The 22563-nt window shown below is 40.4% G+C and overlaps 1 protein-coding gene across 1 annotated transcript; it reads right to left on the reverse strand.

The window, feature by feature from the left end:
- Window positions 1–494: 494 nt before the first annotated feature.
- sparc (secreted protein, acidic, cysteine-rich (osteonectin)) lies at window positions 495–20875 on the reverse strand. Its single transcript, XM_056382917.1, has 10 exons — window positions 20736–20875; window positions 11447–11512; window positions 10865–10918; window positions 8677–8764; window positions 6467–6588; window positions 5977–6097; window positions 3991–4124; window positions 2518–2666; window positions 1936–2084; window positions 495–1273 (listed from the first exon to the last, which is right to left on the reverse strand). The coding sequence occupies exons 2-10, from the start codon at window positions 11501–11503 to the stop codon at window positions 1245–1247; spliced, it is 903 nt and encodes a 300-aa protein (XP_056238892.1). The 5' UTR covers window positions 11504–11512; window positions 20736–20875; the 3' UTR covers window positions 495–1244.
- Between the last annotated feature and the right edge of the window lie 1688 nt (window positions 20876–22563).

The following is a 22563-nucleotide window of genomic DNA, read 5'->3' on the forward strand; positions in this document are numbered from 1 at the left end:
GGTTTGTTTGAACCGCTGACAAACACAACCACAAGGTGTTTTAACAAACAGGGGGGATTCCTCTTCTGACCGGATGGAATAAATATTGTTACTACCAAATCTCATTATTTATACATGGATCATGGCTGAGAGAGAAGAGAGAGGAAAGAGAACATGTGCTGCAAGAGAAAAGGCAGTTTTAGAAACATGTAAAACTAGACTCACGAGGGAAAGTCTTAACAGCATTACTGCTGCACAAAGGCAGCATTCAGACACACATAATACATGAAAAGTGACTCTACGGATGTGGGGATAAGTGTCTCATCCATAGATGTCTTATATTACAAGAAGCTGACACTAGATTCTTTCTCATGAGTGAAACGTGGTCGAATCTTCCTTGTAAACAAACTTGTGACTAATGGAGTGGGTCTGATCCCTTTTTAGATCCTCTCAATATAAATTCCTCAGCAGAGGAGAAAGAAACGCAGATATGAATGCATGCAGAGATTTCCAGATCTTTTCATAGTCTTTTATTCATGGAAAGAGTTTGGTCGTGCTCTCAGTGTCAGTAGAAACATGTTAATCGTGAGAAAAACTCTCAGCCTGCGAGATTTTCCCCTCATTTAAACGTCCAAACAATATATCCTCTTTATTGCTTTAAAATATCAGTACACGCGTGTCCTTGTCCGGGACACGGAATCTGCATTGGAAAATAAAAATGAACAACTCTTATAGCAGTAGTCAAAAGATCAAAAAACGAAAATACACAAAATGACAAAAAAAGATGAGCCCACCACCAAAAGAGTGCAAAAACTAAATAGTTGTTTTGTAGAAAGCAAGCAGAGGGAGCATTTATTTAGAAACTTTATTTTTGACTTTACAGTTTTGTCTCCTCAAGATAATGTTTCAAATTGATCTCCAATTAAAGCCCTGAACAAATCATAGCATCTATATAATATTGTCAACAACATACATTTACATCAGAGGTCTTTAGTTTTCTTTACTGGGTGTTTTGTTCAACAAACAAGAGAACACATGATGTTAGTACAGACTGTGCACATTTCTCTTTTGTAATCTTTTTTTTTTAGTGGTATAGGTAGGAAAGGTCATTATTAAAAAAACCAAAAAAAAAACCAAAAACAAAATAAAAAATAATTTGCAATTAGCACCGTTACTGTGATTTTTTTTTTTTTTAACTTAGCGATCAGCACCTTGTCCCGTTAGTAGCGACTAGGAGTTGTCATACTGCTGCTGGTCAGAGGAGCTTAGATGATGAGGTCTTTGTCGACATCCTCTGCAAACACAAAGATACAAAACATCCATCAATACATATTGATAAAATGATCAGTAAAAAATATTGAAAATATTCTACAAATGAATCAGTTGGTGGAAGAAAGTTTAACAAAGAAATACAAAAACTAAAAAAGGTGCAGAAGGGATGATGGTCAGTAATTTGCACTTTTTGAAATGACGCAGAAAAGATGAATCACATGTCACCTTGTCTGATACAGTCAAGTCTAATTTGAATTAAAAATTAATATGAAATAAAATTCTTTATTCAAGCATTTATTTAAGGGATTATTTAGCATGTACAAAAACATGTGTAATGTTTTCATCAAGTTCAAGATGAGATTTATGGAGTTGGAAATGATCAGATCCGATATTTAAAAAGTCTTTTAAAAAATTATAAATAAACTAAAATAAAACATTTGTCTCACTTAAGCTAGGCCAAAGGAGTTTTAACTGACTGTAGCGACAAAATAAACAATTGTTTGGTTAAAAAACATCAACATTAACACAATAATCAATAATAAAAACAATTTGAGTTGCGGCTCTCTTTCATTTTGAGCAACTAATCTCAAGCTTCTCTCCAGCAGATAAAAATATGCAGAATAGTGTACTGACATTTCTAAACATATTTGTGAGTAAACTGATTTATTGATCGTCGATACTCACGCTCCTTGATGCCGAAGCAGGTGGCCCACTCCTCCAGGGCGATGTAGTTGTCGCTGTCAGCATCGCACTGCTCGAAGAAGCGGGTGGTGCAATGCTCCATGGGAATGAGAGGGGCACGCAGAGGTGCCAGCTCTGTGTGGGTCAGGTATCTGGTGGTAAAGACACAAGTGTAAAACAAGGGCAGCAGACACGAAGAACACTTGTTGTATATGTCTGTACAAAGTCTGCAACGTGTGTTTCTGTTTACAAAACTTCACATTGTGTCTGTTGGTGTTACTCTTCCATTGGGTCTAGCAGCCACATCATCAGATTTTAGCTTAAGTAAGTGAACAGCAGCTGAACTGTTGGATCCATCAGTTTGTGGTGTGAGATCAGAGAAAAGCAATCAGCTCTCATTCTGCCACGAGCTCAAACGCTGCCTCAGCACCACAAATAATCTAGTTTACCACATCTAACGTGTGCCGACGCTGCCACGTCAGGATGCAGCCGGAATTTTCCTCCATCCTTTCAACCATGAAAGATGACGTCTGTGATGTTTTTCACATCATCCTCTCCTCGTTTTTTCCCCCCCTGTACACGTACCCGTCGACGGGGTGCTGGTCGAGCTGTCCGAACTGCCAGTGGACGGGGAAGATGTACATGTTGTAGTTCTTCTCGAAGTCGTGAGCCAGCAGGTCCAGAGAGTGCTCACCGGCCTGCAGCCTCTTCTCGTTCTCGTAGATCTTCTTCACCTAGAAACATCGGACAGACACGGTTCAGGTACGCAGCAGCTTCCAACAGTTCATGACAAATAATCTGCTTCTTGCTCTGTTTGGAGTTAAAGTACAAAATAGGGTTTAAAATTTAATAATCCAATCAGCCCTCAGAAATAACCTCTGAACTCTGGAAAGGTTCCTGTCCACAAGCTCTGCTGTCAAATCTTGGCTGCATTTAATCAGCCTAAAGGCGAATTTTCTTTTTAGTAACTGACTGTTTTCCAGCTGTTCTTAATATTCTAGAAAAGGTCAGTCCACTCTGGTGGGTGTGGGGTTGTTGTATAAATAGCAGTTAAGTGGCTTCATAACTTCCCTTTGGTATTGAGGTGTATTTAACTGGTATAAACATTTCCTCAGTGTGAATGAGTTACATTCTCAAACAGTTTGGATTCGATGTTTTTCTCTAAACAAGTTCAATAAAACACTGTGTTGCTGGAGAACCAGTGAACCAACTTTACTTCACTGTTTATAATAATATCTCTCAATATGTGCGACATTTACTTGTTATTTCTCTTAAGAACCAAACAAAATCTCATCCTGTTACATTCTCCTGTGTGTAAAGTGTCTGTACTTAATGTAAATATACATTACATTCTGTTAATATCACGTATCCTGTGAAAACCTGTTGACCACTGGTTCCTTTTCACAGCTTTACTTAAAGCACAATACGTTTTTACTTTATAAGTTTGTGCTAAATGGATAAATGTTGAGGGGAATTAACTGTTCCATATTATAAAGTTATTTCACTTCTTGTTAACAAGAAAATTTGAAGAAATGCGTCTTTTAAACAACTTCACATTTATGACAGGTCTCTCCCTTTGTCATGTCCCACGACATCCTGTTACAGCAGGAGATACATCACAATAAAGAGGTCAGGTGTCTTTTAAAATGCTGAACCATGAGGACATAAAACATTTTATATTACCACCACAATGGAAAGATCAGATTCTGAAATTAAAGCAATGCTGTTTTGCTTCCATGTGAGATAAAAGCAGTGCTGTGGATCATTATAGCTAAATTACAGCCACGATGCAACAGTATTAATGCGTCTATTTACTGTACATACAGTATCTGACCACAAGTGGCAGCACTGAGCTCAATACTGTTGAGCAGCTCTCTAATCAGTGAGTGAGGAAGAAATAACCTCATTTCTATTGAGCGACTCATGATTTTGTTACTTGATGTTTTCTACGTTCTTGTCTGAGTATCTGAAATGTGTTTGTTCCGGAGGTTCCTGACACATTAACGCCAGTGAAACCATCAACAATCCGTTTGTATGAATGTGTCTCTGCTGACTGACCCTGAGCTTCTGCTTCTCGGTCAGCAGGTTGTTGTCCTCGTCGCGCTCGTACAGAGTCACCAGGACGTTCTTCAGCCAGTCCCTCATACGCAGGGGGAACTCGTTCAGCTCGTTGTCCATGCAGGGCTCGATGACTGCGGGGAGAGAGAACACCAAGACACCACGTTCACTTTAATTCATCACGATACTGTAAACACACACTGGGAAATACATTCAAGCAGCCCTCATGAGACTCTGCAGAGAAGCAGCCATTTTGATTCACTACAGTTATTTCATGTGTGATTGGTAATTTAATGGCGGTGTGCTCTGAAAATGAACCGAATTAAACTTTAATCAAGTCAAAACCAGCAGGTTATTTAAGAAGGAATCTAATGACACTTTAACACAACAGCTGAAATTATTTTTTTCTGTAAAAACCTTAATTGTTTCTATCCTTTAAGGAAATTAGATCAGTTCAGATCAGTGTAAAATCAAAGCAGCTTTCAAGCCAGATCAATAATTAACACCAAAAATCATCTGCATCTAAATGTTCCTATCATCTCATCCTCAAATATCTACAGCCACAACCTGCATCCTGTTATGTTTTATTGCACTGAACAGCACCTTGATCTCCATTTGAACCCTCCAGGCCTGACTCTTCTCCTCACGCTGAGTGTGTGTCATGTTCAGTTTGAACAGTGGAAGAAATGCAGCTCTGCGTGTCTGGACGGATCCTCCCGCCGCTGGGCTGCAGCCGGAGCCGCCCATCAATCACACTGAGCACTAACAGGACACTGAGAGCTGAGCTCAGATCAGCTCCTCAGCTTATCGTCCAGATAAGTCGGAGCAAAACACTCAGGAACTTTAAGATACATCAGATCCCTCATGGGCAGAAACAGATAAACCAGAGAAACCACACAATGTCAAAACATAATGCAGAAGAGGAAAACAGAAAAACAACAAGATTCACCAACTGCAGCTAAAGATAAAGAGATAACATTCCAGCAGGATTGATTAGATCAGCTCAGTTATTGGCTTTCCATCATATTTCCATTTTAATCTGGAGGAAATGATGCAAACAAACTGAGAGATGCACATCTTTTACTTTCCTCTGAGAAATCTCATCCTGTCTAATCCACACTCTTCCATCCTGCTGGATTAACTGATTAACATTTAGTGATGGAGTTTGGTCAAAATAGTTTTTTAAAACTTATTCTGATCCGTTCTCGTGAGATGCTCTTCAGCAACTCCTCCATTTTTCACTGTTCTTAGTTGTTATTAAACGTTATTATTTGTTAAAGTTGTCAGTGGTTCGTTTTTTCCTTTTACAGCTCAAGTGTCTGTTCTGATCTAAAGCTGCTGCAGTTTTCAGTTCAGTTATTTCCACCTTCACACCAGAACTAACACACAACACAAGTGGAATTTCAGATTCTCAGAGGGGGTATTTGTATTTTTCCACCTCATTTCATTAAAGAGACATTAACATCTGGCTCCACTGAGACGGGTGTGTCCTGGGTGGAGACAACACTCTCTCCAGAGAGACATTTACTCCATGACTCAGCACAGTCTCCATTAATGCCCACGGTAAATCCTAACCGAGGTGTTCATCATCTCTAATCCTTATTACATATCAAACAAACCTGCACGTCTACAGGAACATCAGGTAAAACGTTTGAGCTTCAATTCCCACCACAGTCGCTTAGAATCAATATGTCCTCACAGTCTGTCCTCCACCAAAACCATGCATCTTCTTCAAATTCACCTAAACTAGTTGAGGAGTTATGACTTTTAATAAGACTCTCACCTTAAATGCTGTACAGAGCTGCACTATAAACCTGCTTCTGATACCATCTAAAATATGTGAGTGTTGAGTCGAGGCCAGTGGAACCAGAAATGGAGCGGTAACAGTTTTAGGAAGGACTCTGTTTACATGAGTAGCTGAAAACGTTTGGAGCTGGAGCTGAAGACTAACAGCCAGCATGTCAGAAACAGAGCGTGAGAACTCACATTTGCAGGGTCCGATGTAGTCGAGGTGCAGCTTGTGGCCCTTCTTGGTTCCCTCCAGGGTGCACTTGGTGGCAAAGAAGTGGCAAGAGGTGTCGTAGGTCTTGTTGTCGGTGCCGCAAACCTGAGGAGGAAGAAAGAGACGGATAAATATTCATCTATCACGTTCTTTGTGATAACATTTCATGGGTGGCCGCACTGCTGCGATGATTAACGAACATGTATGTTTAGTATTAAGCCCCTGAAATAATGAAACTGCTGACGAACTAACAACTTTACACAATCAAACCACCTTTTTATGCTTTACATTCTACACGACTAACTTTCTGCAAAATTTCTTGAAAATCAGTTTTGTGGTTTTGGATATTTCAAGTTTACAAACACACAAGCTGGACCAGTTTTTGGTGATGTGTTTACATCTACAACATAAATAGGAATTTGCGGTTTCGATACAAGTCGAAGGAGACGTCAGGCCTGTTGTTTCTGAACTCACGTGCTCGAACTCTGCCTCGGCAGCGATGCAGGTGGAGGGGTCCTGGCAGACACACATGGGGGTGTTGCTGTCATCGACCTCGCACACTTTGCCCTTCTTGCAGTGGTGGTTCAGGCAGGGATCTGTGAAAACACACAGGCAGAGTTACAGTCCATTCCTCAGTGAATTAAACACTGACCCAGTCCAGACTCAAATACTTTCCACTCCTTTAGCTCAGCAATTTTTTTTTTTTTTTTTTTGGCCAAATGAAATCTTTTATATAACAGGCAAAATGACGAAATGACTGAGTAAACAAGAAAACTGTCATCAGAGAGTTTTGTGCTTGAATTTAGCCTCTGTTCACTTAAAGAGAAAATTACTCTCCTGAAAACCCTGCCTCAGGAGAAACTGCAGAGGTCATGGAAAAATGCAGATATTAACACAAACCAAAGACTCAGACAGAAGCAGTCACAGCGACTGTAGTGGAGCATTATATTCTACTGAAAGCTGCACAGACACGTCTGACCACAAAACAAAAACTTCAATATTAGTTTTTCTTTTCATCCCCCGACATCAAATAACACAGCAACAGCAAATCTATGGCTTTTCATATGAAAGAGAAAAGAGCTTCTGACAATATTTGTGTCTGATTATAGACTCAGCAACAAATATTTGTACCCTTTGCACCAAATTTGTTTTTTGAAATTAGACACAAACATGTATTTTTTTTCCGGTTACTTACTTTCCACTGACTTAAATACACTTTTGAGCTTCGAGACATTTTCTATTTTATTCCCGTTTATCCATTTGTTTATTTACTTTTTCATTTGAAGCATAAGCATCAGAGACTAATACCTACAATCTGACAGCTGCAGTTTAGATAATCTCATGAAATATGTGCTTCCTTCCCTCTGTCATCCATCCTTCCTCTTGAATTTTCAATTTTGGGGGTTTCTATTATTTTATTATTTCACTCTCTCTTCACTCTGGTGGATTTTTTCCTGATGGATTAGTTTAACACTCTGACAGATGCTGTTCTTCTTCTTCTTTACTTGTTAGTTTGAATGCAGGACTTTGACTTGAAGTAAATATAGTTTGTTTTCTATTGTATCATAAACACTTTTTACTGGAGTAAATGAGCTGAGCTCAGGCAGAACAAAATGTCTCGTCCAGTCTGTACAGTTTGTACAGTCTGAGTGTTTTCCTGTCGGTGGTGAGTCTCTGGGCTGAGCTGCCTCTTAAAGCAGGAGAGGAACATGTAATTACAGCCGTCTCCTCACAGAATGAGCCAGTCTGTCATTATGGGTGTTTGGTTTGCCAGTCTGAGGCTTCACGCAACTCTGCAGCACCTCGCGGTTCGAACACTGCAGCCGGGGGGAGGGGGGGGCAAGGATGAGACGCAGCTAAATGTAAATCAACTGTCGTCACCGTGTGTGTGACAGGAGGTCGGAGTGTAGCGCAATAAACATGATGCATTTTTATCTCTGGAGCCACGTTCAGCTCCTTCATGTGAGGTCAGGTACCTGTAAATTTATGATTGTGTGCCTTACAGTATGTGTGTGTCCATACAATACACACACATTTACTTCACTATATATCGGAAATAAAAGTGATGCTCACACCTTTACAGCTCAAAGTACAAACTTTTAAAGGTTTCATCATCTTTTATTTCTTTACTGAAGCTTCTTTTACTTTCATGTGAAGCTTAAAGGAACCAAAACAAAATGTTAGACTTTTGTTTTTGTCTTTTTCCATGAAACGTGACTGAATTTATTTAGTTTGAGTTTATTTATTCCTGTTAAAAACATGTTACATCATTGCATATGTGCGTGTAAGTTGCATAAAGTAACACAATGTGTATTGTGTATTAGTTGTGCTTTAAGGCAATAAATAGAAGAGAGTGAAAGTTTGTCTTGATTTCACCAAAACATAAAAGCAGCAGATGTAACTAACTGAACAAATATGATAAACATAATCAGTATCACTGATTAATAATACAAATGAAATGTTCTTTGTTCTCACAGTCACATTGTGGAGACTTATGACGCGTTTGGGGACAAAGTTCAAGGTAAACCATTAAATGTTGGGCTTAAGCCTCGACTTGTGGTTCAGGTTCAGGTCAGACCTGGTCTTTGGCTCGTAGTGCTTCTGGTTAAGTCTCCAGATTAATGTAAGTCAATGCATCATCATCCTAAAGGACAAAAACAAAAAGGTTGTGTTTTGGAACTTACTCTCAGCAACATCATCTTCGACAACCTCGATGGCCTCGTCAAAGTCTCCGACCTCAATCTGCACTGGGTTGGCCCCCACCTCAGTCTCCTAGGGAACATGAGAGGTCAGAGGTCAGACTGTGAGCGGCTACAAGCTACGAGGAGAGAAAACACAGACTTTTCTGATCCAATATAGTTTCTCTGAGCAGATGATTTCCCCTGCTACAGTCTATTTCTGCACGACGTCCACTGAAAACCAAACCGCTTAAATACCCCTGGTTTTCCTTGTTGAAACGTCACCGCTAAAGACGGTTCCTCCCTGAGCAGCAAGACCATAATATCCAACAATAACAAGCAGCTGGGTCCACATGTGGTGAGGCCATGAGGAACGTAATGGCTTCCTGACGGACTGGCAGCTAAAATTAACAGCTGTGGGATCTCTGGTCCCGCTGGACCTCTGGAGCAGGAAACGATAAAAAAAAAAAAAACATTCACATGAAAACTAATTGGTCCTGGTCCAGGACACCAGGATATTCCTGTAGTTTAGTATTGTTTATAATGAGGTTAAGGAGGGACACTGTTAAAAAAAATTATTTGTAATTATTATTTTTATTTCTCCATATAAGGTAAAATCATAGAGGGAGCTGGAAGGATTTCATGTTTTCATGCCCGTGTTTGTTGGAAAGTTTTAGTCAAAAGCCTCAGATGTAACTAATGGATTTCAGAGGAATCTGGTGAATAGACTTGATTAAATTTTGGTTGTAATCCAGATCTGGGATTTCCACCGTTAACTGATTAAACTCTGGTGGAACAAACTGAACATGGAACTTCAGAAGCAGCTGCAAAACAGAACATCATCCCATTTAAATGTTTAATGTTTTATGCTGTAATTTATTCACCCAGGCATCCCACTCTGCCATAATGTTATGTAGATAAGTTTGGAGCGACAAACTTTAAGCCTCCGTAGCTTCTTGTCACGTCTTGTCAGTGGGCATCACTTTCTTTTAAGGATCCACAAGTTAAAAAAAAAAGTTTGGAACCACTGTTTCACTTCCTCAATCTATTAGCTATAATAAATACATATAAAACATTTCCACAAGTTGAAGTTTGTGCAGTTTGAGTTGTCCAGCTGTCTGCGTTCACATGAGGTGTCACCGCCACCGCCAGTCACGTGAACAAATACCACTGGACTTCCTTGGCTGCAGCGTTGAAACCTCCAAAGCTCCATCACAGATCAGATCATCTCTCCGAGCAGCTGCGTGGCTCAACGCTGCAGCCAAATCAAACTCAGACCAGAGCAAGTATTTGGCTCAAAGACACCAGAGGAACCTGATTTAAACTGTGCGAGCTGTGAGTTTAAAGGATATTTTCAGTTTATTACAGGTTGGGTCTTGGAAATCGTTTCTATCTGTGATTATAACTTGTAGCGACCGAAGTGATCGATGGCATTGCTACAAAGTCTGAAAGGGAAACAGAAACACGAGCAGGAAGACGACCAGACAGTTTATATAAACCACATAAGGGAGCAGCTGATTTGTTGGTAATGATCCCTGATTGCAAAGGAAAACTCTGCACACAACTACAGCTGAACAGGGAGGTTTACAACAAACACGTTTACCTTTCGCCTTCGTTTTCATTCTCAAATAAATGTATCTAACCTGGGAATTATCTGACTGCTTGTGTTTCCTGACAGCTTGCAGTTAACGTGGTGAGTTCAATGTCATTATCACTGACAGAAATGATGATTAATACTATAAAATAAGACCAGAGCTGTAATAAACTGGAATCATCCTTTTAATCCTGTAAAGATTGTGTGAATTCTGCTCCTGGAGACCGACCACAAAATGTTCTGGAGAGAAATCAGAAAGAAAAACAACCTGACAAAAGATAAAGTCACCACATTGGAAGAGAAACAGAAGAATAAAATAAACAGCTGGTCAATCTGCTCTAACCAGCCTCAGTAGCATAATATGAAAATATGATTTTCATATTTGTGTTTGTCGGATGAGAAATCTTTAAAAGAGAGAAAATGGAAAGTTCAGCCTGCTGATGAAGATCATGTAGATTGATAGAAATCTCTAGAAATAGCAACTGAATGGACCTTAAAGGGAACCTGTTTTGTTTTTTTTTTTTTAGTGGTTTGTCTGGCTTTTTCAGGACTTTTGAAGAAAACCAGTGTGTGTGAACCAGGATGAACATCTGGACTGACCTCAACCACTGGCTCCTCAGTTACTGGTTCTTCCACGATGAGCTCCTCCTCAGTCTGGGAAACAAACACACACACACACACACACACACACACACACACGTTAAATTATTATCGCTCTTGCACGTGAACACTTGAGCAAAGGAAGTAAGGAGCAGATGATCTCACACACATGTGCACCCACCCAATAGCACACTGGAGAGACACACACACACACACACACACACACACACACACACACACACACACACACACACACACACAGTGTACTCTCAAGGGGGCAATTGGATTTAGGAAAACAAACATTTGATCCTCACAAACTTGCAACATGAACACACACACTCATAAGTAGATACACAAAGGAACTCCACATGGATAGGAAAACACAATTATCATGCGCACACACACACACACACACACAAAGACACACATGGTAACTCACACATGCATCACACACGTGAACTGATGATCACATGGGAAAGGAGAAAGGAAGAGACACGCACAAAGAAAGGAACATGCTCAAAAAGACAAAGCAGATCACACACACACACACACACACACACACACACACACAGTATAACTTACAGGAGCAGCCATGGCGTGGCCAGCCAGGCAAAGGAGGAAGACGATCCACACCCTCATCTTCAAAGTCTGTGGAGACAAACAAGGAGGACACAGGTGAACCAACGTTTCCTTTATTTAGATTTTCCTTGAAAATGAAACTTAAACCCATTATCTATAATACATATGTCAACATTCTGGTACAAAGGTGCAACTATAAACTTAATCAAGCATGTTTTTTCTGGTTCAGTGTCTTTTATCTTCTTCTTCCTCAGGATTAGTGGTATACCAGTACAGTACAGCAGTAGTTTGGATGCCTTCATTCAGTCATAATAACCCAGAACTTACGTTAAGAAATGCTGAAAGCCAATTTAAAATAAGTGAAAAACAGACTGCTCTCCTCTAACTCAAATATAAAAGATGAGAATCGGAAATAGGATTTGATAAGATGAAGCCCTGCAGTCGACCTGGATACAACAGGAGCATCTGGAAGCAACATGTAACACAGCTCTCTCTCTGCGCCGACTGATGGAAGCTGTCCAGCTTCCCAAACAAAAACCCTCAGTGTCTGCTTTGTTTACTGGGGCGACGGGCTGAAATTGTCCGTGGCTGTTTGAAAAGACTCTCCCAGAACATCATCTCACCAGCTGAAAGGGATTTTCTCTCATTCCGCAGCATAAATCGGAGCCAACACAACAAGTAGCCGATCGCTCTACATTAGGCCTCAGACACAGGACTGTGACGAGCCGGGTCAGCGTATCTTTCTGCAGTTTGGAGGGAATCGAGCGTGTAAACAGCTCCTGTCTTCATGCACACACTTTACACGCTGCATTTTTTCCATGACCTGAGGCGGCATATTTTCACTCCTCATATTCCCACCAGGAGAATTACTCTCCGCTCGGCTGCTTCTGTAAATTGCTAAAACACATATTTACATTTGTGAACCATGAGAAATGTGGAGGAATACAACCCTGACGTGTGATTTTGTGCAGATGAATGGGTGTGGGCAGGTCATTTACACAGCCACAGTTAGACGTTCAAACACCACTGGGGCCACCTACACTATACACTATACTATCTGATACTTATAGTAATATGAGCAAGGTCACATTAACTTTTCCATGTGAGCAACACATTCTCACACCAGTTACAGTAACTCCATCTAAACCTAAATCACTGTATTTTTATTTGTTCGTCAGATACATCATAATTTAAGCAGTGAACAGTCATTTTCAAAGTCAAATCATTTTTGATAAGACCAAGATTTATGGGCCATTTTACACATGAAAATAATCAGCTCTTTCGTATAAAAACGAAGTCATTTCCTGTTTCTTCGTGGCTGCCATGAGAGCAGGCTTCATGGGCCATCCTATCTGTCTGTCTATCTGTCTCCCGCGCCTCTCCTTCTCACTGTCTGAGCATCCATTGTTGAGGGCTCGACATAAAACTGCTTCTCTTCCTTCATCATGTCTCATCTGAAGAGCTAAATAAGGGTTTCTTTGTTTGGTGATGGAGCGTGACATTGCTTGGTCTTCGTCCGTCTTTTTGAATTAGTTATCTCCCTCCCCACCTCCATGATGTCAGCTGTTTCACCCAAACATCCCGAAAACAATCTCTATCCCCGTCGACATCAAAAGACGTATGGCATATAGGGGTAAGTTTAAGTGTCTGCGGCGGCCGACTGTAAAGATAAAAGTTCTTACTCATTTTTGTTTGCATTTTTTTTTGGCTGGATATCAAAAAGACGAGATTCTTTACTCTGCTGTGAAGGAAATGCTTCATGCAGGGCAATAAGGCTGAAGTGAGCTGACACAGTTTGAACAATATGCTGCAGGAGATCAGCAGGGGATAGTGAGATTTACAAAACAGAGCCGTGCATAGTTTGAATTCCTGCACCACGGATAAGAGGGCAACAGGTTTAAACCAACTACAGATGAATGAAATGGAACGATCCGATCTCCTCAAGGAACATTTAACTCTGTAAATTTCTTTCAACATGTGCAGCAATTATCAAATCAGACACGGAGAGATTGGAGGTAAATGTCTTGGCTCTGGGGGAACTGAACTTGACATTTTCGGGGGAGGCTGGTTGCCGGGTGTCCTGAAAAACACAGGAGCGCCTCTTGACATGTCGTGTCTGAATAGAGCGACATGTTTGGACACATGCAGGGAAAAGGGTAAAGCTTGCATATAGTCAAAGAGAAGTGGAGGGTGTTAACATGCGTTGTTTGACAAACCCTCGAGCAACATAAAAACATTCTGTCATCTGGACGACAAAAACAAATTTATTGTTTGACCGTAGGCACATTTGTTCTTCTGTTGTCAGTGTTTGACATTTGCGTTAGTTCTCTTGTTTTAGATGTAGCGTTCTTTCTTTCCCGGGAGCAAGTTTGTACAAGTTTTACCATCAGATAAAAAAACTCAGAACGTGACTGGAGAGCTATGTCCCTCTGTGATGGTACTTCTTCAGCCGCGGTGGTTATATTTGCCCGGATCATATGTTAGCAGTTGAAGAATTTTCAGAGTTAATCATGCATCCATCCAACATTTGTCACCGTTCAGAGACTTCCTAAACCAGAAACAAGATCCTTTTTATATTTGTGTCACACAGTTTAATTGTAATTTTAACTTGTTATGGTGAGATCAGCGAGTATCTCTTTTGTCAAAGCCACATACTGTATTATGGTGTCAGGATCCACATAGAGTAGAAAACCTTATGTAAATGTATTAGTTTGATGCGCTAAATTGTACTGAGCTTTTTAAATCCCTATGAAATGCTACGTGAATTAAGCAGAGACTTTTATACTGAAGGGCACAAGTTCTGGTGTTATATTTTCTATTTTTCATTGAAGTTTTTTTATTTCTTTTTAATGTTTTCAGTATATTTTCATGGGCATAAATATATTTTCACATGAAATTCAGACACCTTCAAAAAGTGATGGTTCAGTGTTGAAACGGAAAGTATAGCAACTAGTGCCTTTAAAACAGTGTAAAGTGAATTAATGCTATTTGTATACTTTGGAGATAAGGTTTTATTATAAACCATGTTATTTATTTTCATGTATAAATCTGATAATTAAAAGAGAAGTTTGTCATGGCACTTGCAGCTTGCAGCACTAAAGCATACCATAGAAACCTGACTTTATTCATTAAGTTATTAAGGCACAGAAAACATTTATGCAAGAGAGACTCTATGAATGTTGTGTTGCAAAATATCAAGTGCACGCTACACTCGCTGTAAACTGTAACCTAAACAGTCTCTGTGGGACTGTAGATCAGTTTTCTCAAGGATTTCTATCAGTCTCAACAACACGTTATATCTCAGATCTGCACCCCTGTTTTGATGTCTCTGGTAGATGTGGGTGTCAGTACTGTAGATGTTAGAATAAACATGAGACTGAGACTGAAAGGAGTGCCAGACTACTTAACTGCCTATGAGGTGCCTGTATACAAGACCGAATAAATCTGGGGCATAAAACTACAGAGCAACATGAATATCGTTGCATTGTTCTGTTCCACCTGTCAAACCGAACCTTCAGTGCTTCATGCAGACTTAAGGCAGGACTTTTACAATGGTGACCACTGTTTGTGAAGGTCTGAGGAGTCATATGCAGACTTGGATGTGGAAAAATACAGAGACTCTGGCAGAGGTCGCACACGGTGACGTCTCCAAATAACCTGTACACAAGGAAACTTCTCTGTACCTTTGAAAAAGCTGAGCTAAATTAAAAAAAAGGTGGGGTGTTCTGCTGACGGGAAATGTCGTAAAAAGAACATCTGACACATGTTTAAGTAAAGTGTCTGACTTGAGAGCGAGAGCTAAATGCAATCGCAAAGAGAGGAAAATAAAAACCTCCGGTCTCATCTCCAAAAAAACGTGGGGTCGGTGTTTGATTTGGAGGGACACGGCGTTCTCGTCGTATGTCCGCTTTAACGTATTCCTGTTTGGTCAGAGAGTCATTCGGCGGGAAGGAGGAGGCCGGACGGACTGACGTAACAGCAACACAAATTATTTTATTTGGAAAGCTGCTCTCATAATCAAACAGGGCCGAGGCTAAAAGGGAAACTTCAGGCTCATAAAGGACGCCTTTCTCCCCTCAAATGTATTTAATTTAGGAGGTTAGTTAGGTAAGCAAGTGTAAACTCGCTATGGAGGAAAACAACCTGGACTAGAACTTCTGCTAATACAGATATCTCCATCACTTTCTCTCACATATCACTCGTTTTCTGCCTCGCTCTGCTTCTGTCTCTGTCTCTTTTTTCCGACAGGGGACAGATTTTAGAGGAATTCTTTCTTCCTCTCCTCGGTGACATAACAGGCGGACTAGGAGGCCTGGAAAAACAACCTGCAGCAGTGTGTGTGCCAGCAAACAGGGCAGACAAACAACACTGGCATGCAAAGGACTGTGAAGAGGCAAATATTGAGACAAGGCTCAGAGAATGAACAGTGATTTCCTCTGTCTGTGCTCAGCTCTACAGACATGGAAATATTCTTGTGGAGGGAGATCCAAGTTGATGAAATTAGAGCTGCAACGATTGGTCAATCAAGAGAAAATCTATTTATTTTGATTTGGAAATAAACACAAATACCATAAATTTATTCAAGTAAAACCTCTGTCCATCATTTCTAGTGCTGCCTCCGTTCTCCATTACAGATACAAGGAAAGAATTTCCAACAAGTCAAGAAAAATAAACATAAGAAGATGGAGTTATTCTCAGAGAAGTGTCAGCTACTGGAAAATAGGAGCTAAATTTAAGTATTCTCAAAAACCTTCCCTCTAGATGTGGAAAGGAGAGGAAGATGAGGAGGGAGGGTTTTCTTCTGTGGCTTCCACCACTTCATCTTTACGATGGGCCGATTTTTTTTTAGGACTAAACAAGTCAAAAGGTCAAACAGGTGTTAGAAACCCTCAAGAGATCTGAGTCTGGCAGTAAAGCCTTTCTAAACCCTCTGTGGTCAGTTATTAAGACAAAAACAGTGACAGGCTGTGATTTAATGGCCCCACTGGTCAGTTTAAATAAATAAAAGCTGTTAGAAAAGGTAGGAAGTTCTACTTCTTTGTGTCTTCTTCAGCATCGTCTTAGCCTTGTAATTGCAGTGTTCACTCTAGATGAGATGGTAATTCCCATGTTTATATCTTGCTTCAGTTCACATCTCTGGACAGTAATGTTGGCAGTTGTTTGTGTGAGGGCTAAAAATATTGTGCATTGACAATATAACACTGTCATCATTCAGAAAAAGTTGAGTTTCACAGTTTCCCAGTTATAATTATGAGTTAGATGTTGACGTGATCGCCATTCACAACGCTAAAACTGGTAATTACAGTCGCTCTGACATGAACGCAGCGTGATGCTCCTGAACCACTGGAAGACTTTTAATGTGTCATGGAGAGATAAAGTGATTAGACTGAATAAGCAGAAAATATGTCCCCAAAATGAAAATATACAGCTCTTTCAAGTTGTTAGAAAAGTTTTCGGACAAAATAATCTTTGGTTTTCCGAGTAAAAAGATTAAAATAACACCGGTGTTATTCTTTAAATTGACTGTGGACCCTGACAAAACTATGTCAGAGCCTCTGTTCAAAATAAAATGTGTTGACCAAAACAAAGAAACTATACTAGTATTAATTACAAACTCTTACTTTACTATATATGAGGTGTATTCTACAAGCTTTGAATATCAAGTCTGTTCTATCAAAGCTATGCCTCCTTCTCTTCAACTGGCAATAAGACACCTGACAAATCCAGTTTCTCTCCAGGGGGGGAAATCCCTGCCTGGACAAAGAGCAGTTTTCAGAGAGCAACAGTCAGTCATCCCTATCAGTCAGGAAACTCACACAAAGAGCACAAACAAGACGAGGAGAGCGGAGGAGAGAGGAACAGTCAGGATCTGTGTAACCTGAGTTTCTCCTCAGGTCCGCTGCTCTCTCTTTGCTTTTATCCTCACTTGCCCCTATTTTTGTGGTTTTTTGTATTATTGTTATAACTGATAAAAACACAGAGCTGCATTTGTTCACCTCGATCAAACTTTCTCTGCCTCTCTGAAGAAATAAAAAGTTCAACAACCCAAATCTTTGTTTTCAGATTTTTATCAGATTTGGTGCAAATGTGCAAAAAGTTCTTTCGTCATCTCCACTGACCTGTCTCGCTCTCTCTGTTGAATGTACACTGTGAGAGGCCAGGAGGTGTAGACTTTATGTGGTCACTATGGCAACAGGTCTCATCACTTTGATAATTTTATCACTATGGTGATTAAAGTTAAAGCCTAGTGGTTTAAAAAAAGGTTCAAGCTTCACTGGAAGATGCATTAAAGAAACATTTTTTAAATGTAGGTTTTCTCAATTAATCAATCAATAATTTTGTCTGTAAAAACTGGGAAATGATCAGATATCAAGATATTCCGTTCACTACCATATAAGCAGCAAATTTTTTGACATTTTGACAGACGGAAAATGAGCGTCAGGGTCCCGCCTACACTGCTTGACAGACAGGAAGTATCAAGAGACAAAATAAAAGCCTGTGACAGGTTGCATCTTTGGTCTAAATCAGTTAATCAATCACCGTTTGTCTGAGGACAGGGAGTGAATATTTTTCTGTCCATGTTTTTTTCTGTCCTTGTCTTTTTTCTCCTTTTTCCTGTCTTCTCTTCTTTAATTTCTCTATTTCTTGACATTTCTCGTTTCTTTGTTTTTATTCCTCTACTGTCTGCATCTTGTCAGCTCTTTATCCTGCTGTTTCCTCCCTCCTTCTTCCATTGCCTCTTTCTATCTGTCTTCCTGTCTTTCTCTCTGTCTGTTTGCTAACACTAAACTCCAAGTTTTTCTTCTCCACGTTGAACCCTGACAGCAGCACAATCCTTCCTTCCTGTCGGGGGATTAGAGCTTTTCTAGACGTTGCCAAGCTGGCCTGATATTTCCCAGCATCCTCAGCTCCAAAACCACCACCACCTCCCCTCCTCCTCCCTTACTCCTCCTCCTCCTCCTCCCTTTTTGGTTCAGACCTGCCACCTCAACAATTAGGCAGCCAGAGACGCTCTGTCTCTACCTCGCTCATACTAATGCAGACACATATTGTCTCCAGAGAAAATCCTCGACAGGTGTGACCAACACAGAAACAAGGATTTCTTTTGAAAATCGAAAGAACCTGATGGTATTGCAATGCCTCTGATCAACCACAAACAACTTGCAAGAAGAAAATCTAAGGAAAAACAACTTAAAACACTGGTGGACATCCAACAGTTTCCAAAGACTCCATAATATCTAAAACAACTCCTATCAATGTGAAGGTGCAGGGTTCATAAAGTTAGAGATCCTTTCCAGACATATAAGACATGTTTTTTTCCCCCACATCTTCTCCTTCTCCCTGATTAAAAACCCAGAATCTGTGAGTATGGAAATATTTTCTATTTCAAAAGCACAAAAGATGTGTCCTCTTTCACAGGTAAGTCCAACCTCAGTGTGTGTGCACTGCAGATTTCAGGTTTCCTCATCACATTTGGGTAAGTGAAGTATCAAACTCTGCACAGAGAAGCTAAAGTGAACGAACACTAGTAGAGGGGTACTTTAAATTCAGCACTCAGTGTATTTTTCAATTCAATTCAATCAATCAATCAAGTAAAGCTTCTTGGAAGAAATGACCATACCAGGTTTAGAAAGTTTCAGGTTGTTGCACTTTCTGGAGCCAAACTACCACAGTCATATCAGATAACTGGTATTTTCAACACGTGGGCATCAATCTTCTGCTTTAAAAGCTTTTACTCTTCTGGTTTGAGTGTTTTCTCAGAGAGTTTCTCTCCTATTCAGCTACAAGAGTATTACTGAGGTCCAACACTGATGGTGGTTGATGAGGTCTGGATCAATCCGGTCTGAGGTCTCTGCAGACCAAACTGGAAAAATGATTGCTTTGTGGAGCTGGATTTGTGCACACTGAAAGAGGAAAGGGTCTTCCTCAAACTTACTGCAAATGTGGACAAACACTACTGTGAACAATGTCACTGTCTGTCACAGCAGTAAGACGTTTCTCAGTGTAAACTAAGTGGTCAAGACCAAACCAACAATTTCAGCCTCTTTCTGCACTTTTCTCTCCCTGTGGGTGAACATGAGTGACGCCCCGACACTTGAAGGCATCTGAACTAACTCGCAGAGCATTTTTAAACAGCTGGCAGCCGATTGCCATGGCAACCAGCATTCCTTTACACAGGAGTAATCAGAGAGAGGGGGAGTCATGGAGAGGATTGAGGGAGGGAGACGGAGCAACAGCGAAATACTCCCATTGCTCTATCTATCAGGCTTTGTTGGAATCCCAGCCACCCCTGCTCTTCCTCCTCGTCCCCTCTCTTCTCTCCTTTCTTTCTTTCTTTCTTTCTTTCTTTTCCACACAGAAAACTCTGCAGAAGTCCATTTTCGAAAGTGGGAATTAAACAAAAACAAAGAGACAGCTGCACCTTCTGTATCCAGACTAAACTGTGCCAGTGGATTAATGGTTTCATAAAACACTTTTGACAGCAGATGATCTACCATTAGGCTGAGACTAAACAAAATAACTTAATTAAAAGTATTATTAACGTGTGTGTCTACATCCCCCTCCTCCCCCTAGCCTTAACTCACAGTCCACCTCCCCCCTCCTCCTCTTCCTCCTCCTCCTCCTCCTCCTTCTATTGCCGATGTGGCACACAATACCTCCACAGAGAATCAGTTCCATAATAATAAGTGCCTGTTTACCTGCAGGGAGTGATTTTCCTTGCAGCTGTTTGCAGTAATGACAGAGGAGATTGTTTACTGAGGTTTCAGGACACAATTGCTGTCTTTAACACCAGGTGTCATTTTTTAGAAGTAAATTTACAAGAAAGTTTAAGGAGTGGTAAACACACAGAGTGACGTTGTAGGCAGTTGCTCGTATATCTGTTGCAGGTTATCAAGAATCATTTGTCAATACTGGGCTGAGTTTTGAGAAAAAAATGATAAGATTTTGGTCGGAAAAAAAAACTGTAGATATTGTTTGATTTAATGCAACATATAAACAAATTTAAGTAAGTTTTAGGAAGAATTCTGCACTTAAATTTAACTTCAGCAAAAGTTTAGGTAAACTTTAAAGTTTGGTTTTAAAGCAGGAGTACACACTTTAACAATTGCCATGTTTCATTCTTCTCTCCTCTCTATATCCTCTGCAGACTAAATCTTGCAGTCAGAGAAAGTCAAATATTAAGTCTTAAACCGCCTCTGCAGAGCACGTACACTTTTTAAACCAAAACCAGTGTCACATGATAAATGACAAACAGGAGTCAGGAGAGTTGGTGCAGAGTGAGACCTCTTACCTTCAGCTTTGTAGAGCAGGGATACCAGGAGAGAAGTCAGCTGTGTGCGGGGCCCAGGACGATCTAACGGCCTCACCAGTTCACACAGAAGACATTTCCAGTGGGACGTCCCAGTTAGGACGCAGGACCCCCCTCCTCCCCTCTATCCAAACCTCCCATTACACTCTCCCTCCCTCTCTCTTCCTGCCCTGGTAGGCGGGGCTTAATGTTAACTCTGTGCTCCCACTGACATCCGAGGTCTGGACTGGAAGTTGCAGTTTGGGAAAAACCTCTTCTCAGAAACTCCTCACTGGTTGTTTGTAGATGCGTGGAGCTGCAGATAAAAGTGTCATAGCATTTTAAAAAATGCACCACATATGTACCACGTATGCAGATGACCAGTGTTACATGTACAGAACTGCATGCACTGCTGTCTGCATCTGTTTGTTTTTTTGTTTAAATATGTGGTCCTGATGTGAAAACCTAAGTAATCCAAAACATAAATGTATGTCTGTATGAAACACAACAACAGGATTTTGTCATCATATGACAACTAAAGCATGATTAAGGTATTTATTGTTATGTTCAATCAGCTAAACCATTGGGACAACAAGGACAACAATAACATGAAGCAATAAAAAAAAAAGTTGATGCTACATAAGGCTGTGAATTAGCCTCATGTAAAACACTCGTAGCAGACATTTACTTGTGTCTATTTCAAGGGAAATGTCTTTGATGTTCACCATCTTGACCCTGTGAAACACCCTCTGTTACACCCCTCTGCACTCCCCCTCAGAGAGGTCAGAGGTCAAGCTCAGATACAGGACAGCCACCATGGAGCTGGAGGGGTTCAGTGTCTTGTTAAGGACAATTCCTTCAGCGGAGTGAACACATGCTCCACATATTCACTCACAAAACCCACTGACTCACTAATACCTATTTCTTTGGTCATGTTTACCACTGGACACTTAATAGACATAGCTGAGTAGAGGGGCCTTGTGTTAACTTTTCCCTCCTTTTTAAGTATTTTTCTGGGAAGTTCTTATTGCTCATGTGAAGGAAAAATGCTATGACAAATACTGATCTGGGTTAGAAAATATGACCCTTTGTAAGGGCTTGGAGTAAACAAAATACACTTTGAAAGGTGAAGTGTTTATGAATAAATCTGCAAACCATTTGATCTTAATTTGAGATATGGTAACACTGTGATTGGTTCCATGAATTAAGTATTAGGTCATCTTTTAAAATGTAATAATATACTTATAATTGAACTTAATTATTAATAAATAAACTTGATTTGACTTTATAAAAATATAACTTAACCTTATATGGTATTAAATATGAAATGTAGGCAGTGTTGTATGTATTTGGTTGTATGTTGCAAGAGAAAAGTAGGAGCGAGGGAAACAGAAGGGGAGGAGGGGTATTTGTTTTATACTCGGTTCAAAAACACAATGGCTGTTTTAACAGGTTACTTACAATAGGTGCGCGGGAACTTCAGTCTTGAGGAGCTGTAGCTGTAGTTGTAGCACAAACAGCCTGTAGTGGGCATACAACACACTGTACGTTCAGGGCTACACTGCTAGCTAACTGCCAGCTAACTTGCTAACTAGCTAACACTCGGTTCGCTGTCCCTCTCTCGCCCGCTACGTACACGACGTACGTACTGAGCTATTCCTGAAACGATTCCTGAAACTATTCCTGTTATTTCTGTTACAATATTCTGTCTCAAATTTACTGCAAATCTCACACCGAGACGATAAATCAGCTCCTTTACTTGCTGTTGCCGCCACTTAGGGCTTCATGGGCATGTTTAATTTCCACACACGTCTGCGCATGCGTATAATAT

The sequence above is a fragment of the Seriola aureovittata genome, chromosome 8 (assembly GCF_021018895.1).
Source record: "Seriola aureovittata isolate HTS-2021-v1 ecotype China chromosome 8, ASM2101889v1, whole genome shotgun sequence".
Lineage (NCBI taxonomy): Eukaryota > Metazoa > Chordata > Actinopteri > Carangiformes > Carangidae > Seriola > Seriola aureovittata.

Excerpts from the sequence above, each read along its gene's own strand:
- sparc (XM_056382917.1), bottom strand. The coding sequence starts at position 11,503 with ATGAGGGTGTGGATCGTCTTCCTCCTTTGCCTGGCTGGCCACGCCATG. Across the intron at positions 8,765-10,864 it reads CTGAGGAGCCAGTGGTTGAG|GAGACTGAGGTGGGGGCCAA; the intron begins GTCAGTCCAGAT and ends CATGTTCCCTAG. Across the intron at positions 1,274-1,935 it reads CTGCTTCGGCATCAAGGAGC|AGGATGTCGACAAAGACCTC; the intron begins GTGAGTATCGAC and ends TTGTGTTTGCAG.